At 49.5% G+C, this 18292-nt stretch overlaps 4 protein-coding genes across 4 annotated transcripts; 2 read left to right on the forward strand and 2 right to left on the reverse strand.

The window, feature by feature from the left end:
- Window positions 1-1684: 1684 nt before the first annotated feature.
- Window positions 1685-5197, reverse strand: isp (Major intracellular serine protease; the record flags this gene model as incomplete). Its single annotated transcript, XM_037323912.1, has 5 exons — window positions 1685-2680; window positions 2735-3001; window positions 3059-3245; window positions 3303-3705; window positions 3763-5197. The coding sequence occupies 5 exons, from the start codon at window positions 5195-5197 to the stop codon at window positions 1685-1687; spliced, it is 3288 nt and encodes a 1095-aa protein (XP_037177730.1).
- A 563-nt stretch (window positions 5198-5760) lies between these two features.
- Window positions 5761-6826, reverse strand: CGCA056_v008666 (uncharacterized protein; the record flags this gene model as incomplete). Its single annotated transcript, XM_037323913.1, has 2 exons — window positions 5761-6641; window positions 6706-6826. The coding sequence occupies 2 exons, from the start codon at window positions 6824-6826 to the stop codon at window positions 5761-5763; spliced, it is 1002 nt and encodes a 333-aa protein (XP_037177729.1).
- A 657-nt stretch (window positions 6827-7483) lies between these two features.
- Ank3-3 (Ankyrin-3) lies at window positions 7484-13398 on the forward strand (the record flags this gene model as incomplete). Its single annotated transcript, XM_037323914.1, has 7 exons — window positions 7484-7653; window positions 7717-7927; window positions 7985-8044; window positions 8537-8678; window positions 8741-9163; window positions 9229-12839; window positions 13084-13398. The coding sequence occupies 7 exons, from the start codon at window positions 7484-7486 to the stop codon at window positions 13396-13398; spliced, it is 4932 nt and encodes a 1643-aa protein (XP_037177728.1).
- A 1804-nt stretch (window positions 13399-15202) lies between these two features.
- Window positions 15203-17189, forward strand: MFS2-4 (MFS siderochrome iron transporter 1; the record flags this gene model as incomplete). The annotated part of the gene is made up of 5 exons (XM_037323915.1): window positions 15203-15414; window positions 15479-15749; window positions 15809-16154; window positions 16207-16582; window positions 16634-17189. 5 exons carry the CDS (start codon window positions 15203-15205, stop codon window positions 17187-17189), a joined length of 1761 nt encoding a protein of 586 aa, XP_037177536.1.
- Between the last annotated feature and the right edge of the window lie 1103 nt (window positions 17190-18292).

Below are 18292 nucleotides of genomic sequence, written 5' to 3' on the forward strand. Positions count from 1 at the left end.
GTCTATGGTAATTAACTTTGGAAGATATATGCCAGGCTTGACCGAATGGTGGCCATAAGTAGTTGTCTTCTCTGTCGCCTTTCTTGATAAGCTTGTCAGTTCCATCGTCTACCGGTCACTCTCATTAGCTGCGAAACACGTAGAGTCCAAGCTCGAGTCCAGTAAGGCGCATCGCACAAAAGCTCAAGACTTTTCTTGCCACGGCATGCTATCTCGTGTTAGCTGAGAAGCGTTGTGGTCTCGCGGTTTACATGGGTGTTGGGATGGTAGTACCTTTGACAAAAATTCGACTTGCCATGTCTGAGATCCAGAACTTAAGATCCATAGGCAATTTCTTTTTAAATCCAGAAGTTGAGGGTTTTCTCAGGTCTTCTATCCAAGCCAGTCTTCGGTTTGGTAAGAATGATATTGTTCTCACATTTTTTGGTGCCCATTCCTCTCCCAGCCAAACGATCACGAACTTCGCCTGGCGATATATCTCTGCCATCATGCTCACTTGCACGTTCTTCTCTTCAGTGGCGGCTTGGTTGATGCATACGGCGTCCACCCAAACCCCAGTTTGTGCTCTCTGGACTAATTTCCGCAACTTTCTTAAAGCAGTAGCGCAATTTGGAGTGATGAGAATTGTTGAAGTTGAAGATCCGAAAGCACCTGATGCCGCGTCTTCGTGAACAAACATGGGTTGACTTGGTGTTTCCCCGCCCCAGGTATATGACAGGGCGTAGTAATCTTCCGGCTGATCCAGACTGGTCTCAATAAGGCTGCAGGATAAAGGCGCCTCGTCCTCGTGACTTAGGTGGAGTATAATTAGACGGGTAGCCCGCTGATGGGAGAGTGGTTGACAACAGTGCGCAGTCATATTGAGAGATGGCTCAATGCCGCCGACGGACATAAAAGAGGTGAAAAGAAAGCAGTCAGTCTTGTAGCGAAGGAGCCATCGGGAGAAAAAGTGAAAATGAATCAGGCTGAGCTGAATGAATCATAAACCAGAACATCATGTTTCGTAAGCCACCCTTCATGCAGGCTGAGCCAATGATCGTAGGCCCACAAGGCAGGCTGCCAGACTTACTTACCCCTTCATTCTATGTCAGCGCTCATGATTCCCTGGCTTGGCCCGAAGATCAAATACGGGAGGCCTAAAAGGGTTTCTAATAAAGCCTTTAAACATTACCACGGCAAAAAATGAGCAGAAGAACAAAACATTCTGCGCCGAGGGGGAATCGAACCCCCGGCTCCCCGACGCTGCTGAATGGCAACGGAGAATTTTACCACTAAACCATCGGCGCTGATGATGCTATTGTCTCTGCTGGAGACTCGGAATGGGGGTGTGAGGTCCGCAATTGGAATATCCTGCGTTGTGGGTGATCGCGGATCCACAGCAATGGGCATGAGGGTTTGAGATGACCCCACTCAAGATCGAACCAGAAGGTCGACAAGGATAGCGAGAACAACAAAGATAACACGAATGAAGATGGGAATAGTAAGTGTAGTATGGAAAATATAGGTTATGAAATAAGGCAACGGAGCGTTATGTCCTTGAGCTATAAGTCTGGGTGATAATATCAGAACAATGTTGAACATGATCATAAGCTCGTTTCCCAGCCTCTGAGATTCTTGCAGCATCATTCACGGCCCGCCTAAGCAAGACACCAGAAGACAGGTCCCACTTTGTAGAAATCAACGATCAGTTGATGCCAACACCTAATTGGACCACGAGCCTTTCAAGAATCACCCACTTATCCTCGTCTTTCGCCTTTTCCATGTCATCTGCTTTGGGCTTGAATATTGCCCAGACTGGCAGATACTTGGCGTCCGTCCACTGGCTGCTCTTGATATTGTCAAGCGCCTGCTTCATGTTTTTTTGGAGTCGCAACGCATCAGCCAATCCCACGCACGTACTGGCCACCCGAGAGTTTTCCCGCCCCTTCTTTTCAGCAAGACGATGCTCTGTTATCCTGGCGCAGTATATGAGCAGAGATGCCAACCCCGCAGCAAGAGCCGTGCCGACTGATGACCCGTCATGATACTTGACTGGCTCCGATGATCTGGGATTCTTGGCCTCGGCAACTTGGTTGCCGGGAAAGAAGTAGTCAATCCTTTTAACATCCTCGGTATGACCGTCACGCTGGCCTAGGTATGTTGCAGCACCGATGCGGAAAATGTACCCAGGCTGCTTTTGATACGGGAGCGTGTCCATGGCTCCTGCTTGGATGTCGTCGCTCGCTGAGCAAAACATCAGAATTCCAGCCTTTGCTGCGTCATCGATGGCATCTCCGAGGACTTGGATGTCACGTTGCTCCATGGACGGCCTGTCGCTAAAACTAGCGCTCCTGGAGTCGTTCCCCATTGGGGAAGTATGGCCTCCCGTCATCGCGTTCTTGATGGTCCACGACATTGAGATGATGTCCACCTTTTTTTCAATGGCGTATCGAATGGCTTTCGCAGCACCGCCGGCGAATATGTTCCGTCCACCGTTTCGTGACGGACCGTCTTGCACCCTGACGACGTGCAACTCGACCCAGGGGTTGACTCTGACTATCATGTTCGCCAAGATAGTACCATGACCAGTACTGGAGCAATGCCAAGGTCCACCAGGGAAGTAACTGACTCCACTACTTGTGACGCTGCCATTGTAATCGTCGAGGTTACCAAGATTGATCCCATCGTCAATGAGGGCGAGCTGGGGCGACGTGTTAACTATTGAAAACGTAGGATACTGTCGAAGAAACGTTACCTTCACTCTTGGAGCTTTGCTGCCCTTCAGATCTGGGAGTGAGCTCAAAGCTCTTCGGAATACGTCCATTGTGTCGACCCAGACGTGCTGCTTTTCAGCTGCCTCGTCGCTAACGGGACCCGATGCATCTTCAACAGTGTCCATGCTCGCCATTAGCCCTTCCATCCGAATGACGGTTCTCACCGCAACACCGCCGTCTGTCTTCCTCTGGACCTCTTGTTTGAATCGATTCAGCATGGCAAGCATTCTGTCTCGAGTTTCGAGCCCCTGGTAAGTTGCTTGTTAGAAAGGCAGAATAGTACAAGCCTTGAGAATGAGACTCACTGGTGCTGCGTGCACAGTGACTCTCTTGAGCCTCCGTTCCGTTGTAACATACAGTCGAGGAATGCCTTCGTCGCAGTCCCAGGCTCTGAGCACAGCCTGATTGCCGCTCCAGTAGAGATGCACATTCTCAACGGTAGGCGCAGCAAAGGCAATGACTTCAGTGCTCAAGTCAGGCTTCCGCCAGTCCCTTTATGCATTGTTAGAGTTACAGTACTCATGATAAATGGTCATAAATGACACCTACCATGTCTCAACAGCTATAGGCTCCCGTCCTCCCGTTCCGCCCTCATTAAGAAAGGACTCTCGACCTTGTAACGCAATCTCTATGGAGGCATCCGTATGAGAGGGCGAGTGTCTATCTTCGACGTGTAGGCGTAAGATCTTCTTGACCTTCAGCTCATGCAGCTTGTCGAAAACTTTGACGAGCTCAGTACGACCGGGCGACGGGTTTTCAGTCAGGGAACCTCTTTGAGCTGCGTTCGCGTTTCGGCCTGATGACGTATTAATCGAGCTGTGACTGACTGTTGGGAGATGAACGTAGGCGAGAGTGTCGTTGAAGCCACCGGCGGACATGCGGCTTAAAAGATGAACTATGCTCTTCGCACCCTTTTGTCCCTTTGCATCGAAGCATAGGTTCTTGTCGAGGTCTTAAGCGAGTTCAAAGTCAGCAACCTGCCCAATGGAACTCTGAGAAGTTTACCAACCTGAAATATTGCCTCTAAATATCAGATCTCGGGCTTCCATATCTGACCGCGTTCGGATGTAATGTGTGGTAATGAATTCGTTCAGCCCGCTCCAGCCCCTGAGTTTGGCCTCGAAAGCGGACATATTGATCGTATTCTCAGTCCCCGTGTCCCTCAGTCTTTTCATATTCGCGCGAGATCGACCGTCCGTTGGAGTCGAGAACTGAAGACCAGTTGGGGGTTGGGGGCGGTCTGACGCATGCCCAGCTGTATTGGATCTGCTGATGCTGGGCTGTATCGAAGCTGTTCCGGCCTTTGGGCCCTTCATCATTGGTTCCTTGACGATAACATCGGATGTTGCAGTAGTTCTACCCAAAGGGAGTGATGGCATTTTAACAATGCCTACCATTGCTGGATCCCTACTGGTCGGATTGACGTACATATCCGCCGGGGGAGGTCCCATGGGTTGCTTAGGGCGACTGTCTAGAGGTGTTGTTTCTGGTCCCGGCGGTGTCGCCGCATTCTCGAAATTCATTAACCCCTTTGACCGAAGCGCAGTGATTTGCGCCTCCTTTTTCGCTATTTTCCTCGCTGAGTAGTCCCTTTGGAACCTTTGATGGATCTTTCGGCCAAACATAACGGGAGACTCGCCTTTTTCGTTGAACAGCGGGCGCTGCTCCTTCTTGATGACAGCATCTCCGGCCTCAAACATTGCCTTCACCGCTTTGAAGTATTCATCGGATCGGTCCAAACACATCCGGCAGTCCATTGCGTAATGGACAGGCGTATTTCCGATATTATCTGCTGTAGCAATAGTCTGTGGTTTAGCTTTTGAAGACAAGCGTGGGACAAGAAGGGCCTTCTTGTCGCGGATGGCCTTCGTTGAATCCCACGTGAAGAGATGGTGTAGCAGATTCTTGCCCTCCCCGTCTTGAACATGTAGTAGATCTGAGAACTTGTCTCCCAGACATCGCTCAACGCAGTTCATGAAGTCGTCGTTGTTGTAGTTGATGGCCACCAGAAGAAAAAGATCTTCTTTCCCTCGGTGCTGAGGCCCCAGCTCATCGCATGTCCCACCTCGGGTTTCTAAAAGATAGCCAACGAGATTGGTCTGAAGGTTCTTAGGAGCCCTGGAGAAGCCTCTCTTGCTTTTAGCGAGAATATGCAGTGCTGTGGGTGCAACACGATCTCGGTAATCCCTCCTCGACGCAATTGTCTTCTTCTTGTAGTCCTCGAGAAGCGGTGTCTCCTCGTCGCCTTCTGTATTGTCCCATCGTCTTTTCTTGTCGATCAAAAGATCCAATACATCTAGACATTGAAGATCCAACTCCAGGCTCTTCCATTCTTTTTCCACATCACTCTCTTCATATATTCCTTTGGTACTGTCAAGTGCATGACTTTGAACTTGGAAGGCATCCAACTCGTCGAATTCGTCGTCCGTAAAATCGAATTCCATACCTATATCATTCTTCACGTTACAACATGTACAGATGAAGCTTCGATGGTGAAACTCACTTGGTCGGGCCAACTAGACTAAAAGTGATGCGACGGACTTGCGACTAGGATAGAGAGTGTCTGGCGCCAAAATCCCAAATCGTGCTGCACATGACACGAGCGGCTCGTTGAGAGATGTCAAGCTCACATAAAACGTAGCCCCGCTCGCGAAAATTCAAAGTTCTGACCAGCTTCTGTCTGCACAAACATGCAAGAATTTCTAATTTGATCTAGGATGATACGTATGTATTGTGCTGGAGCCCTGGTGCAGAAAGATCGGCTTAGACAGGGCATGTATTCACGGCCGAGAACAACACGACTTGCAGGGCCATCTCCATAACTCTTGCTGAACAGCCTATCAAATGTGACATGACGAATTTGAGTTTCGGTTTGATTGCCATTTGTATCTGACCACCGCACCACCAGGGCCTATGCAGTGGCCGTCACTCGTTCGGCCGTACCAACCAACACGCAAGTGACAAATGACACCAACACGTCTGAATTTGGAACTCAGTTCTATTCTTATCACGACTCAGCCACTAGAACCTCGACAACTGTTGTCACCTTTTCAGCTCTCCCCTCGACTAGCGACTGGGACCTTGATGCCTTGACTGCTTCCTCAAATGTGCTGTGAAATGTACAGTCCCACAAACTGGATAAGTCCACCTGATCTAGGTTCCAACGCTTCTGCGCAAGGTCGTTTGCTAGGGCGTTAAGAGGCTCGCTGGCTGGCGCGAGTATGATTGGGTCATCGCTTCTTCTGAAAGCCATGAGGGAGCCTAATTTGGTCTTCAGGTCAGGTGTCACCTGGACATCAGGCAACAACTCGATGTCTTCCTCTGTGTCCCTGGTCAGAAGAACACAAGCTCGAAAAAGCGTCATGATCCCGTTCTGCTGAGACTCGTTCTCTTGCAGAGACCATTGCGCGAGGGGATAGTTGCTCCACTCGTCGCAGGGGTTGTTTCCCACAACCTTGGCCGCATGCGTAGTCACCTTCTCGACGGACCTCTCGGCACGCAGGTTGGTGTTGACATTCACAACAGCGCCTCCCGAAGCCCCGCCCTCCCCTCCCACTGTCTTGGTCACCGTTTCTGTGGTCTGCATCATGACGTGTTTTCCAAAAGGCGCCACTTTGGTGACTGTCGGGCCTATGCTGGCGCTGCCTTTCTTTGCCCGGAACTCGAACGATATGTTCGCCTCCTTGATACGGGTCGATCGGTGCGAGAAGAACGAAAAGTCGTACACCAGCAGTGTTGCTGGTGTGTGGGAGTCTTGGTCTAAAGTGCCGCGAATGATAGCTTTGGCGATGGCACCAACGTTGAAAGCTGGCTTTCTCCTGGAACCCAAGTGGAATTGAGTTGCTACAGTGCGCTGCTTTTCGCCATGTCTGTTTCGGACATGGAATCCTGCGTTCTATCAGAATAAAGTAATCTTCGGTGCGGGTTGTACTCGATTTACCTCCTGACTGACCTTGCGGTCTCATATCCAATGTAAAGGAGGTAGCATCTCCAAAAATCGACTCATAGTCCTCGATCTCGGCCGAGTCTGAGTCAGTACTCATCCAGAGCTCAGAATCGTCAATTTCGGTCATTTTTGAGTTACCTAAGTTGACGTTATCGTTGGTGTCGCAAGGTAACGAAACCGCAAGATGAAAACAACTTTCCCACTAAGGTCTCGAATATTACGGCAATGCACAGCTCATTTAACCTGATGAGTGCAAATAATGACGAGATAATCTACTCCGCATTTAGCGACGGGACAAATTCCCAGCGAAATTTTCTATTTTCGTCATCTCTGGAGCCCGTTGGCGCTAGTGTTGGTCCTTCATGCATGGCGTGACGTTGTGACTTGGAGTGGCCTGCATGCTTGTAACAGCGTGAGTACAGCCCTCCTACAGGGGCTTTGCCTTGCTGCCTGTTGGCAGAAAGACACATCATCTGCTGCAGAGGTGTTTTGGCTGATAACGGGACTAGCAGTAATTTTGGGGCTTTCTGCTTTGATCTCGAGGGCCCAGTGTTTGCGAACTCACGCTGTCACACTTCCGTCTGTAGTCGGTTGAACGCCATCTGCCTTTGCAGACTCAGGTATGTAATAGCAAGATTCTCTTCGTTTCCCAAGCTTACTGCTGTTTTCATACATTGAACGATTGTACACTTTTGATCAGCTCCTATCTAGCATGACGGGGCAGGCCCTAGCACATGTGTTTGAAAGAATTACCTGGGATCAGTCGTCAGAAAACAGTGCCGCCATGACTGTTGAAGGTGTACCACCCCCAGCACGGCATACTTCAGAAACGGAACCAAAGACCCATCCCGAAAAAGAGAATAACGCCGACGAGGATGATGTTGCATTGTCATACCTGTATTTGAAGAGCAGCCACTCACCCAGGGAGAGTGAGGGTGACTCCAACATCATCAAGTACGCCGCGTCGAAACACATGAAATGCGAGGTGGCCAGAACTGACGCATTCTTTATTCACAGTATCGTACATGTCGCATGCTTCCGGCCTCAGGTTCAGATGTTCAGCCGTGAGCACCTGCTCTCTGACAAGCTCAATGGGATTGAGACCAGAGAACTCGTGTTTCAAGTAGGGATCAATGACCTTCTTGTCGGGGAGATGGTACAGGAATGCGTAGAGGATCAAGCCAAGTGCCTCCTCCGCGGGCTCCTGGCAATAAGGGCTAGTACCTCAGTAAGTCAAGTAAATCACCTAAGCGTCGCGCTTAATATTGATTAACTCTTCATTAAGAACAAGAGCCCAACGATAATCTTTGTAGCGTATGATCTAGGATCTGTCGTTGTTAAGACGGTAAGTTGGGCCTGCACATAAACCCACATTTCAGTGGTAGTTACTCACACTAGGCATCTTACTGGAATGACAGGCTCTCTACTTGGCAGCCAGCTTTCCAAGCGTGTACCCGGATATTTTCTTTGATACCAGAAGAATAGTAAGGACAGAGTCTAGGATGATTTGATTCCATGTGAAGGCTAACGAAGTTAAGGTATTTTCAGGATGTCCACAACGTGGGGTGAATGAAAGCGATTTGGCGGCCAAGCTCGCCCATTATCTGGTTGATCAAAGCATCGAAAAAGCCATGTTCAGCATCATTTCCATGTCTATACGCAGTCTTGCAGCTTGCGTCTTTTGGACAAATCAGCTGTTCTTGATGTCCAAAATCAGTCTTCGCTGCCTCATCATCAGCCTACATGCCCCCAGCGAGAAACAGGAGACATTGCATCATGTGAGACAGGAGGTTTTGGACCATATCTCAATAGCCAGCGATGCTGACAAGTGAAGTAGACTCTGGATGAATTCACTGCGACTATGGGACTGCCATCTGAAGTTATCATCCAAGAAACAGTCAGAGTGCTATCAAAGAAAGAACTACCCATGGAGTGGAGGTTCTGCAACCTATCTGAATTGATTTCCAAGCGTTTCTCAGGTAAGTCTGTTCACTACAGTAAGAAGAATTTTGCAAAGTATCAATGAACTAATTCATGTCAGTCTCTCCGTTGCCTGCCACATGGGCTGCCACAGAGAAAGCTCTCCTTTCTATTTCTGCCCACCCGCGCCAGCTGCGGTCCAGGAGCCATGATGAAGACAATCATGGGCTAGGACTGAAAATTGAGTCAAGCCCTTTCTACCGAGAATGGAAAAGCTTTATTGGGAGCAAGATTATCTACGTTCACGGTTACTCAACTGCAACGACTCACGACGTGGCCAACTATATCTTTGATTCACATGTAGAGGCTCTAAGAGACAGCGAGACCTTTTCTCCGAATCGGGCCTACATGCATACATTTGACTCGCGAGATCCTCTTCATGACTCAATTCCAAGCATGGTTGCTGGCATGCTACTTCAATCTGTCGTCAGCCGAGGGTGTCGAAGGGACGAGTGTCAACAGCTGCAAGAACCATTTCTTATGCGTGAGCAGCCCCAATCAAAGTACTTCATATGAATTATTGAGAATGCTAACTAATTGATGCAACAGAGGCTGGTTGGGGAGACACCTCATGTCAAGTGGCCTTGGAAACACTTAAGATGACATGCCTCTGTCAAGGATTAGTCTTACTTATTCATGACTTTGATGAGTGCAACTTGGATAGTAGAAGGAGATTCCTCGAATACTATCGAGACATGATCGGAAAGACCGAGCATGAACTGAAGCTGATAATCACTTCTAGAAAGCCTGATATTCTGTTGTCAGAGCTTGCAGCATGGCCTAAGCTGAATGTGGATGAGCTCCCTTCGAAAGCTATCACCCCAATCATCAGAACCGTCCAGAAATCCGATCCGTCGAGTAGAATTTCAAACATGGAAGATGCGGTATGGAAGCAACTTCATCGTCTTCGTGCTCATCACGCAAACTCAACGCTTCAGATGATCCTTGAAATCGTCCGAAACTACACGGGCTGGCCCGAAGTCCAGTCTAGAGCATCTCTTACGGAAGCCTCTCGACTTTTACGATCTGTGTCTCCTACCGAAACCACCAGGACATTTCTACACAGATTGCTGAAATTACACGATCACCCAGACGATATCAAGTGGGTCATGAGCTGGTTACTTTGCACTTATCGACCTCTGAACGTTCAAGAGTTTGCATTTGTCTGCAACAGGAGACGCCCTTACGAGCCAAGCGATGAACAGGATATCGGCTTACAGTGGGTTTCGGTTGGTCTGACCTCACGCCTACCAACGTGGCTGAACTCCGTGCTTCATGTCCTCGTTGACACAGAGAAGGAGCCGGTGGAGATCCGTGGTGATGTCCGGAACCTTTTGGAGCACGACCCCGGAACCGAGGAATACATATGGGACGAGGTCAGATCGACAGCACATTATACTCTGTTCGAGTTCTGTGCCAACTATGTCACAGCAAAGCACACTGTTGAGAAGCTGGAAGTCGTGTTCAATAACTATAACACACTGTGGCAAAACAGCCAGCAGGGAAAGAAACCCACTGCTCCCTTGGACTGCGACAACAATGACATCGTCTACTACGCCATACAGGCACTGCCTTATCATATGTCCAAGTTGAGCGACTCTGCCACGGCATTGAAAAGATTTTGCGCTCACGGGGGAGGGAGAGCTTCGACGGTATGGGCAAAGTTGTACTGGGCAATGAGCAGCTTGCGAACTAGCAACTTACCAGCATCGGCACAAGGGGTTTTGGGTGGCCTTGGATTGACTCCTTTGGTGGAGGTGAGGGAAGAAGCAATTGAAGTGAGGACAGAATACGCTCTTATGAAAATTCTCCAAGGCAGAGGGGGCGAGACATGGTTGCTCCTTGATGAAGGGCAGTCCTCGCTCTTTGCCTTGGAAGATATTCTCGCCACTTCCATTCAAGCCGGTGAGGAAGAAACAGCCCGAAAAGCAGCAAAAAGCATAACATCAGACCCCAATTGGAGGACTAAAGCCTTCTCGTCGATGGAAAAGGCAATCTGGGCAGCAACGTGGCTAGGAATGTCAGCCCTCGTGGATGATCTATTGCACGCTGGAATTAGCCCGAACTTGACTTCGATGCCCCATAAGGCTGCAGACAGCACTTTGCGGCATTCTAGTCTCATCTCTATGGCCACGAGTCGTGGTCATATAGATGTTGTCCGGTCTCTCATGAACCATGGAGCGAAGATAGACGTCATTGGGCCAGGTCAAGAAGACAATCTCCTTGCCGCTGCGTTCTCCGGGCATCTTGACTTGATCCGGCTTTTCTCCAGTCCTGTTGACTCTCTTACGATGCTGCATCGCAAAAGTTCTGGTCTTTTCGTTGCAGCTGAAAGGGGACATTGGCGGGCGGTGAGCCTGCTGATTCAACTTGGCGCAGATCCCAATTCATCCCGTGGCTCGCCCTCCGACGACTACCGCGAATGGAGTCCTCTCGCGATAGCATGCAGAAACCAGTGGCCAAAGACAATGGAGGCGCTCTTGCAAGGAGGCGCTGACCCAAACATTCTGGGGCCGTATGGTGTGGATACGCCGCTTTGGTTTTGCGCCGTCGATGAGCCCAACCTCAGATGTGTTTGTTGTCTGGTACAATTCGGAGCGGATCCCAACCATGAGAATTTCTCTCCGCCGTTACCACATGAGATGGCAAAGTCTGCACACAAGGTCAACACTATTATCGAGATTTGCGACATACTCCTTTCAGGAAAGGGATCTATCAACATCAATGCAGCAGCCGGTGACGGCGAAACTGCTCTCATGCAAGCATGCCGTACGGACAAATTGCCCCTCGTTCGCTGGCTGCTTGAAAGAAACGTCAACATTAATGCTGTCAACGATTCAGGACAAGATGCCATGAAATGTGCCATCTGGCATGGCCGACTGGACATCGTGGCAGAACTCCTCAAGCACAATCCTGAGGGGTGTCAACTTGTCCCGGCTGCTACCGAGGACCCCGTTAACACGTTTGGACCCTTCACGTATCTCACTCTGGCTGCGCACAGTGGAAGAACTGAAATAGTTGAGCTACTGATGTCAAACGGGCTTGATGTGAACCAGTTCGATGGCTGGCAAATGCCGCCTGTCCGTTACGCGATCGACAGATCCAAATTGGTCACTGACACGAGGCTATTTCGACAGCTCATCGAAAATGGAGCCAAGCTGGGCGATGTCGTGCACGGGGAAGGTCTCTTGCACCGCGCTATCGACGCACCTCTGCATTATCTGAAAGTTCTCCTGGAATTCCGAAGAGACATCGAAATTGACGTTCTTGATTTCTCGAAGGCCACGGCCTTCCACTATGCCTCATCTTGCTCGCGGATGGATCATATGCAGATACTCACCAGAGCAGGCGCCGATATCAACATCGCAAATGGTCAAGGATATACAGCATTGCATGATGCTGCGTACAGGAACGACCTTGACGTCACTTCGTTTGTTCTTGCGCAGCCAGAAGTAAAAGTCAACATCGCCGCGCCGAATTACGGTACTGCGCTTCATATGGCTTGCAAGAAGTTAAACGTTGAGGTCATACGCAGTCTCATATCTCACGGGGCAGACACCAACGCTATTTCTTTCAATTACGCCAATGGCACGCCGCTGATGTCGGCTATGCTATCCAACGAGGATGCAGTCCGCGACAGGGACGCCCAAAAGATGGACATGGTAGTCCGCATGCTTGTTTCTAACAAAGCCGATATTCAACAGACTTTGTGCGGCTCTGCTTTCACATTTGATACAGCATTCCAGGGTGCATGTTTCAACGCTGGTGTTGCTACAATCAATTTCCTTCTCGATGAAGGAGCGTCTGTCCAGCATTGCGATTCCTTAGGGCGATTGCCTCTCCACTTTGCCGCCGCAAACGGCATTGAAAACTTTCTAGCCGTTATGCTGACCTATAGGGGCGACATAATGGCCCCGGATAAGGAAGGAAAGACTTGCTTGCACTGGGCAGCACAATTTGGAAATTCGCAGACAGTCAAGTTCATCATAGATCGTCTCCATGATGCAGATGTAGACTGCAAAGATAGCGATGGATGGACTCCACTCTGCTGGGCAGCGCGCGGGTCGAATCCTGGAGACTTTGGCAAGATGAGATCAGAAAAGCCAGACTTCCTGAACGTCATTCGCACGCTTCTCCAACACGGCGCGAGCCCTGAGACAGTATGCAGCCTCTCTGACGACGAAGGCACTGGCACTATCCACAAGACACCACTGGATTTGGCCCGGCTGTGTGGTTCGGGCGTCGAAATAACTAGCGCACTGGAACCCAAAGTTTGCAGTTCAGGCAACGATATTGCATCATCAAATTGCCGATACGTCCTACAAAGACAAATTTGCCACGCGTGTTTGGTGGTAATGTAGCCCAAGATTGCTTCCCTCTACTGCGTATCTAACAAGCCTCCAGACGATCACAGGCCCGTTATTTGGATGCAAAACTTGCAACGCCCTCGCCTTTTGTAACAAATGTGTCCAGCACTTCGAAACATACCACTCAAATGAAAAGCAACAGGATGGAAAGTTGCATGTTGTTAAGAAGAGTAACGTCGACATTTACAAGAATGCAATGCTCGGTGTTGATCTGAATGCGGACCATGTGGCGAAGACATCAGCGCAAGAAGGACTGAGAGAACCATTAGAAAATGGGGGAGTGAGTGAAGAATATGATTCAAGTCTTGATCTGGACTTCGACTTGGATGAATTGGGCGAAGCTCTTTCATGAGCGTCCTCGACGATCAATCAGGTTCAGTCCTCATAGAATTCTAGATCAACCATGAATACTTACGGCCCTTCATTCGGTTCCAAAATCTTGATGTTCTGTACTACAGTACCAAGGCAGTTTGTCGGGATATGGTTTCCGATCAGCTTACACTCGCGGACAATAACATGCATGTGAGCATAACAGTAGCCTTCGCTACAAGGTAGGTATGTTGTCCATAACGAGCAAGATTTGTCCAGTTGATTTGCCTAATCCTTTGCCACGAATCGAGCTTGCGGGACGAGAGGGAATCCACACATACCTCCGTCGGAATTGAAATACATCCTCAAAGGCTCGAGTGGAAGTCTTCTCATATACGACAGACGCTAGAGGTTGAAATTCGCTGTGAGGTACCTTTACGCTATCGCAGGCTATCACCTGAAGTGGAGACAAGGGTTGTAATGTGGAAACAACTATGGATCACAAGAGAAGGCCAGCAAGTGGAAACTGTCAAATATGAAATGCAGGCGGGTTCCATAGATTCACGGTGTCGCGGAGATTTCAACGCCTTAGTAGTGTTAAAAAAAATGATAAAAAAAGATGAAAAATTAGAAATTGTTTCTGCTTTGAGCCCGTAATAAAACTCCGAGGTTTTGTAAGCGGATGCTAGAAAACGCTCACGCGTGGAACTGCATGTACAATACTAATAAGCTGCTGGTGCTGCTGGGGCCACAAGTGTTGGGGAACCGCACACTGCGGGCTCCTTTCCTGAAGAGTCAAAGTCATAACACCAAAAAGGTTTATGGGAAACGCTGCAATGGAATCACAAGCGCTAAAATTTGGGCAAACGGGCGCCAACTCGAGCTTGTCGTCCAAGACCTAATCGACGAATGAGCGTATGCTTCCACATTAGTGACCAATGATGGTAGCCTGAAAGACAAAATTGGCAGCTCTTGAAGACTCGAATGCCCACGATTTCTCAAAACCGCTGCAAAAGCAACTCGTCGACGCAGGGTAGTGGGTGGCCTCGGTTACAACTTCCCCACCTCACTGACTCTCCTGGGAGGCTCCATCTTCATCTTATCAGATCCGCTCCCGCATGGCGCCAAGCAAAAGGCAAAATTTTATCTGATCCGTTGCCAACCGCTTGTGCCAAGTCGGCGCGATGCGATGAGGAAGAGGGTCCCAGGCGACACCATGGTGGAAGTTTGTTGGTCAGACTGGTGATCTACACGCCCGCGCGGGCTACCCTTCGGCGCGGAATTCCTGCAGTCTATGGTAATACGACGTTGGGTTTCCACCTTTCACTGACGAGCTCCCCTTTTTGGAAATCTTGGACGATTCTCACGGCGAAGAGTTCGCCCGACTAGCCAACAGAACAGCGTTGCCAAGTAGTGTTTAGTGGACCTGTCTCGTGCAAAGTCGGAACTGACACAAGTTTGTTGGTGACAACAAGACCGCCCAGCCCTGGCTAGATGAAGTCGTTGAACAATTTTCTCTGCTGTGCCACTGATTTATCCCTGTGGCTCGTCCGATGCCGGCTAGATGGAGCTGGTCAGTCCAGAACCTCGCGCGGTCTTTCTCGTTCGGCTCACATATTCCGTGACATATTGGCGTGGTTGAGGAACGTTACGTAAAACATGCATGAACCTTCGTATAAGCTTCTTTTTGGACGAAAATTGGGCCGTAGCCTTACCTTGTGGATGCTTACATATAGATAGTGCTCTTTCGTCCATGATTCCCTGGGTTCTGTCCTATGGATCACCGTTCATCCTAAGCTCCCAAGCCGAGACCCTTCTCTTGGCGCCAGCCTCAGCTGCCCGTCACCATGAGCGCGCCCGCAGTCCAGTCAGCTCCGGCTGAGAACCACAGCCAAAGCCAGAGCCTTGACGAGAAGAGCCCTGGCAAAACAACAACCGAGATCAGCGCCGAGACCTCTGACGCTGAAGATGAGAAAACGGAGCCCCAGAATGGTGTCAAGAAGATCCAGGCCATTACTTCCGCATGGTCGTGGAGAGCCCTGATTCTCACTTATGTCTTGTGTGTTTTCTCAAACTATTCTGCCAATGCAATGGACACCACTAACACCATGACTTGATTGTAGCATCTGGATCACCTCCTACACACATTCCATGCAGCAACAGATGAACAGCAATCTTGCCCCCTATGTAACATCATCGTTCCAACGTCATGGTCTCACTGCCACCACGGGTATCGTCGCCTCAATAGCTGGCGGTGTTTCTCAATTGCCATTCGCCAAGATTCTCAACGTCTTTGGTCGCATGGAGGCCTACATTCTGGCCCATGCTCTTTGCTGCTTTGGTCTGATTCTGATGGCCGTTTGCCGCAACGTCGAGACGTATGCCGCTGCGCAGGTAAGATGCACTTGTCCCCAGCTTTCAATTGCCTCCAGTACTGGGCTAATATCTTCAAGGTCTTTTGGACCGTTGGAAGTGGAGGCATTGGCTACATCCACACTGTCATCATCTCTGATACAACTTCCATCCGTAACCGTATGATCATCTACACCCTCAACTCGACCGCCTACATTGCGAACGCGTTCGCTGGTCCCGTCGTTGCTCAGCTGTTTGTCGAGAAAAGCAGCTTTCGCTGGGCGTTCGGAGCCTTCGCCATCATCTTCCCCGCCTTCGGAATGCTCATCACTGGCATGCTTTGGTGGAATCTGCGCAAGGCCTACAAGATCGGCAAAGGTCCTGAGTTGACAAAGAGCGGCCGCAGCATTCAAGAGTCGTTGGTGTTCTATTTCAAGGAGTTTGACGGTTAGTACCCATTATTCATGCAATGTTAATGTTGATGCTTACTGGAGACCAGTCGTGGGCATGCTGCTGATCATGTTTGGTTTCTCTCTTTTCCTGCTGCCTTTCAGTTTGGTTCGATATGCCGCCAAGGGCTGGGTCTCTGGCCACATTATTGCCATGATAATTCTGGGAGTCTTTTGCCTAGTTCTCTTCGGACTCTGGGAGAGAATGTACGCCGATACACCTCTGGTCCCCTGGAAGAACCTCAAGGATCGAACCATTCTGGGCTCTGCCGCCACTGCTGGTGTCATTGCTCTGAGCTTCAGTTCTTGGGAGTCTTACTTCTCATCTTACCTCCAGGTTGTTCACAACCAGAGTATCAGCCAGGCAGGTTTTATCGGCAACATCTACACCATTGCTTCCTGCACGTGGGGACCCATCGTGGGACTGTAAGTTGCTTCACAACTCCCGTCGAAGAGCACAAATCTGACACCCACTAGCCTCATACGCCAGACCAACCACTACAAGTGGATAGCCATGGCTGCCATTCCCGTTGCCTGCCTTTCCACCGGTCTTCTTATCCACTTCCGCACCCCGGATACCTACATTGGCTACGTTATCATGTGCCAAATCCTGAAGGCTGTCTCTGCTGGAACCATCATCATCTGCGAACAACTCGCGGTTATGTCCGTGGTCAAGCACAACGAGATTTCTGTGATGCTGGCCTTGATCGGCCTCGCTACTTCAGTAGGTCGCTCTATTGGACGTGCTATTTCTGGCGCCATCTGGACCAATGAATTCTTGGACAAGCTTATCAAGTTCTTGCCTGATGATGCTAAGAGCGACGCTGTCCCAATCTACGGAGATATCAAAGTTCAGCTTTCATATGGTTGGGGAAGCCCAATTAGGGCTGGAATTATCCAGGCTTATGGAGCTGTTCAGAGACACATGGTTATCTGTGGTGCAGCATTCATGCCGTTGGCGCTGGCTTGCGTGTTTTTGTGGAAGAATGTCAACGTGTCCAAGGTGCACCAGACGAAGGGTCAGGTTTTCTAAGAGACTTAATATGCTACCGTTGAACGAGAAACTATAGCCTGTTCTATTCTTGGAAATGAAAGTTATGATGCGAAAAACTGCAACTCTCATAAGTGACCACCGGTGTGAAATCCTACTACATGATTGTGTTGAATGGAAGCAACAGGCTAACTTTTATAGCTTCAAGTGCAATCTGTCAGTAGGCCTTGAGTGGTGATTGATCAGAAGTCCCTTGAAATAAAATCTCTCACGACTCTGTCACCGTTTCTCGAAAGAATACCACTTGGGCTCCAGAAGCTCCTGGCTAACTCTTCCGTTCCAATTTGAGGGAAGGAGGCAATTATGGGAGGTGTCCTCTCTGTGGAACCTTTTGATATCCTTGCAAATCTTATGAAAGACTTTCGTTTGAAGAAGTGAGAGGCCGATTGCTTTTCTGAGAGCAATTTTAATAGGGCCTCCTCATTTTTAGGGTTGTGGATCTTAACCAGCTGATCTATACCAATGTGATGTCTGGATATTATGTCAGTTTCGTCGTATATCCAGCGATTGCGCGATTCTTTGGTCCTAATATCAACAAGAACTCTTAGCGATGGATCAGCTCCGGCTTGGAGAACTAATTCCAGAACCTCGTATGCTTTCTCCAGCGCTGGCGCCGCTGAGTACGCATCCGGGTCAAACAGCAATGAGCGTTCATGTCCTGCGATGTGATTCGCAAATCTGAGTAAATAGGCTTCCCAGATAGGAATGCTGTGCCGTGGTAGGCCGCCTGAGAGACTGACAACCATTATGAAATCACCTGAGTGAAGGCCCTTCTCATGTAACCATCTCACAAGACCAGGATTTCCCGAGACATATGCTGATAGTGGGATACTCGTATCAGGGGCGTCGATTAACGAAATCGAATCCGGATTCGAAGAGGCTAAACGCCAGCGCACGTACTCTTCTTCGCCATATACTATTGCCATATGTAAAATGGACAGCCGGACTCGTATGTTCATTTCCATGGATTCAAGCCTTCGAATGTTCTGGGACCTTACATCTGCTAGCCAGACTGGTATAGATGAGCCACCTGTATTCGAAGGAGTGGGCAGAAGAATTTCGTCCTCCGTCACATTGCCACAGCC

Source organism: Colletotrichum aenigma, assembly GCF_013390185.1.
Source record: "Colletotrichum aenigma strain Cg56 chromosome Unknown KSG_Cg56_contig05, whole genome shotgun sequence".
Classification (NCBI taxonomy): Eukaryota; Fungi; Ascomycota; class Sordariomycetes; order Glomerellales; family Glomerellaceae; genus Colletotrichum; species Colletotrichum aenigma.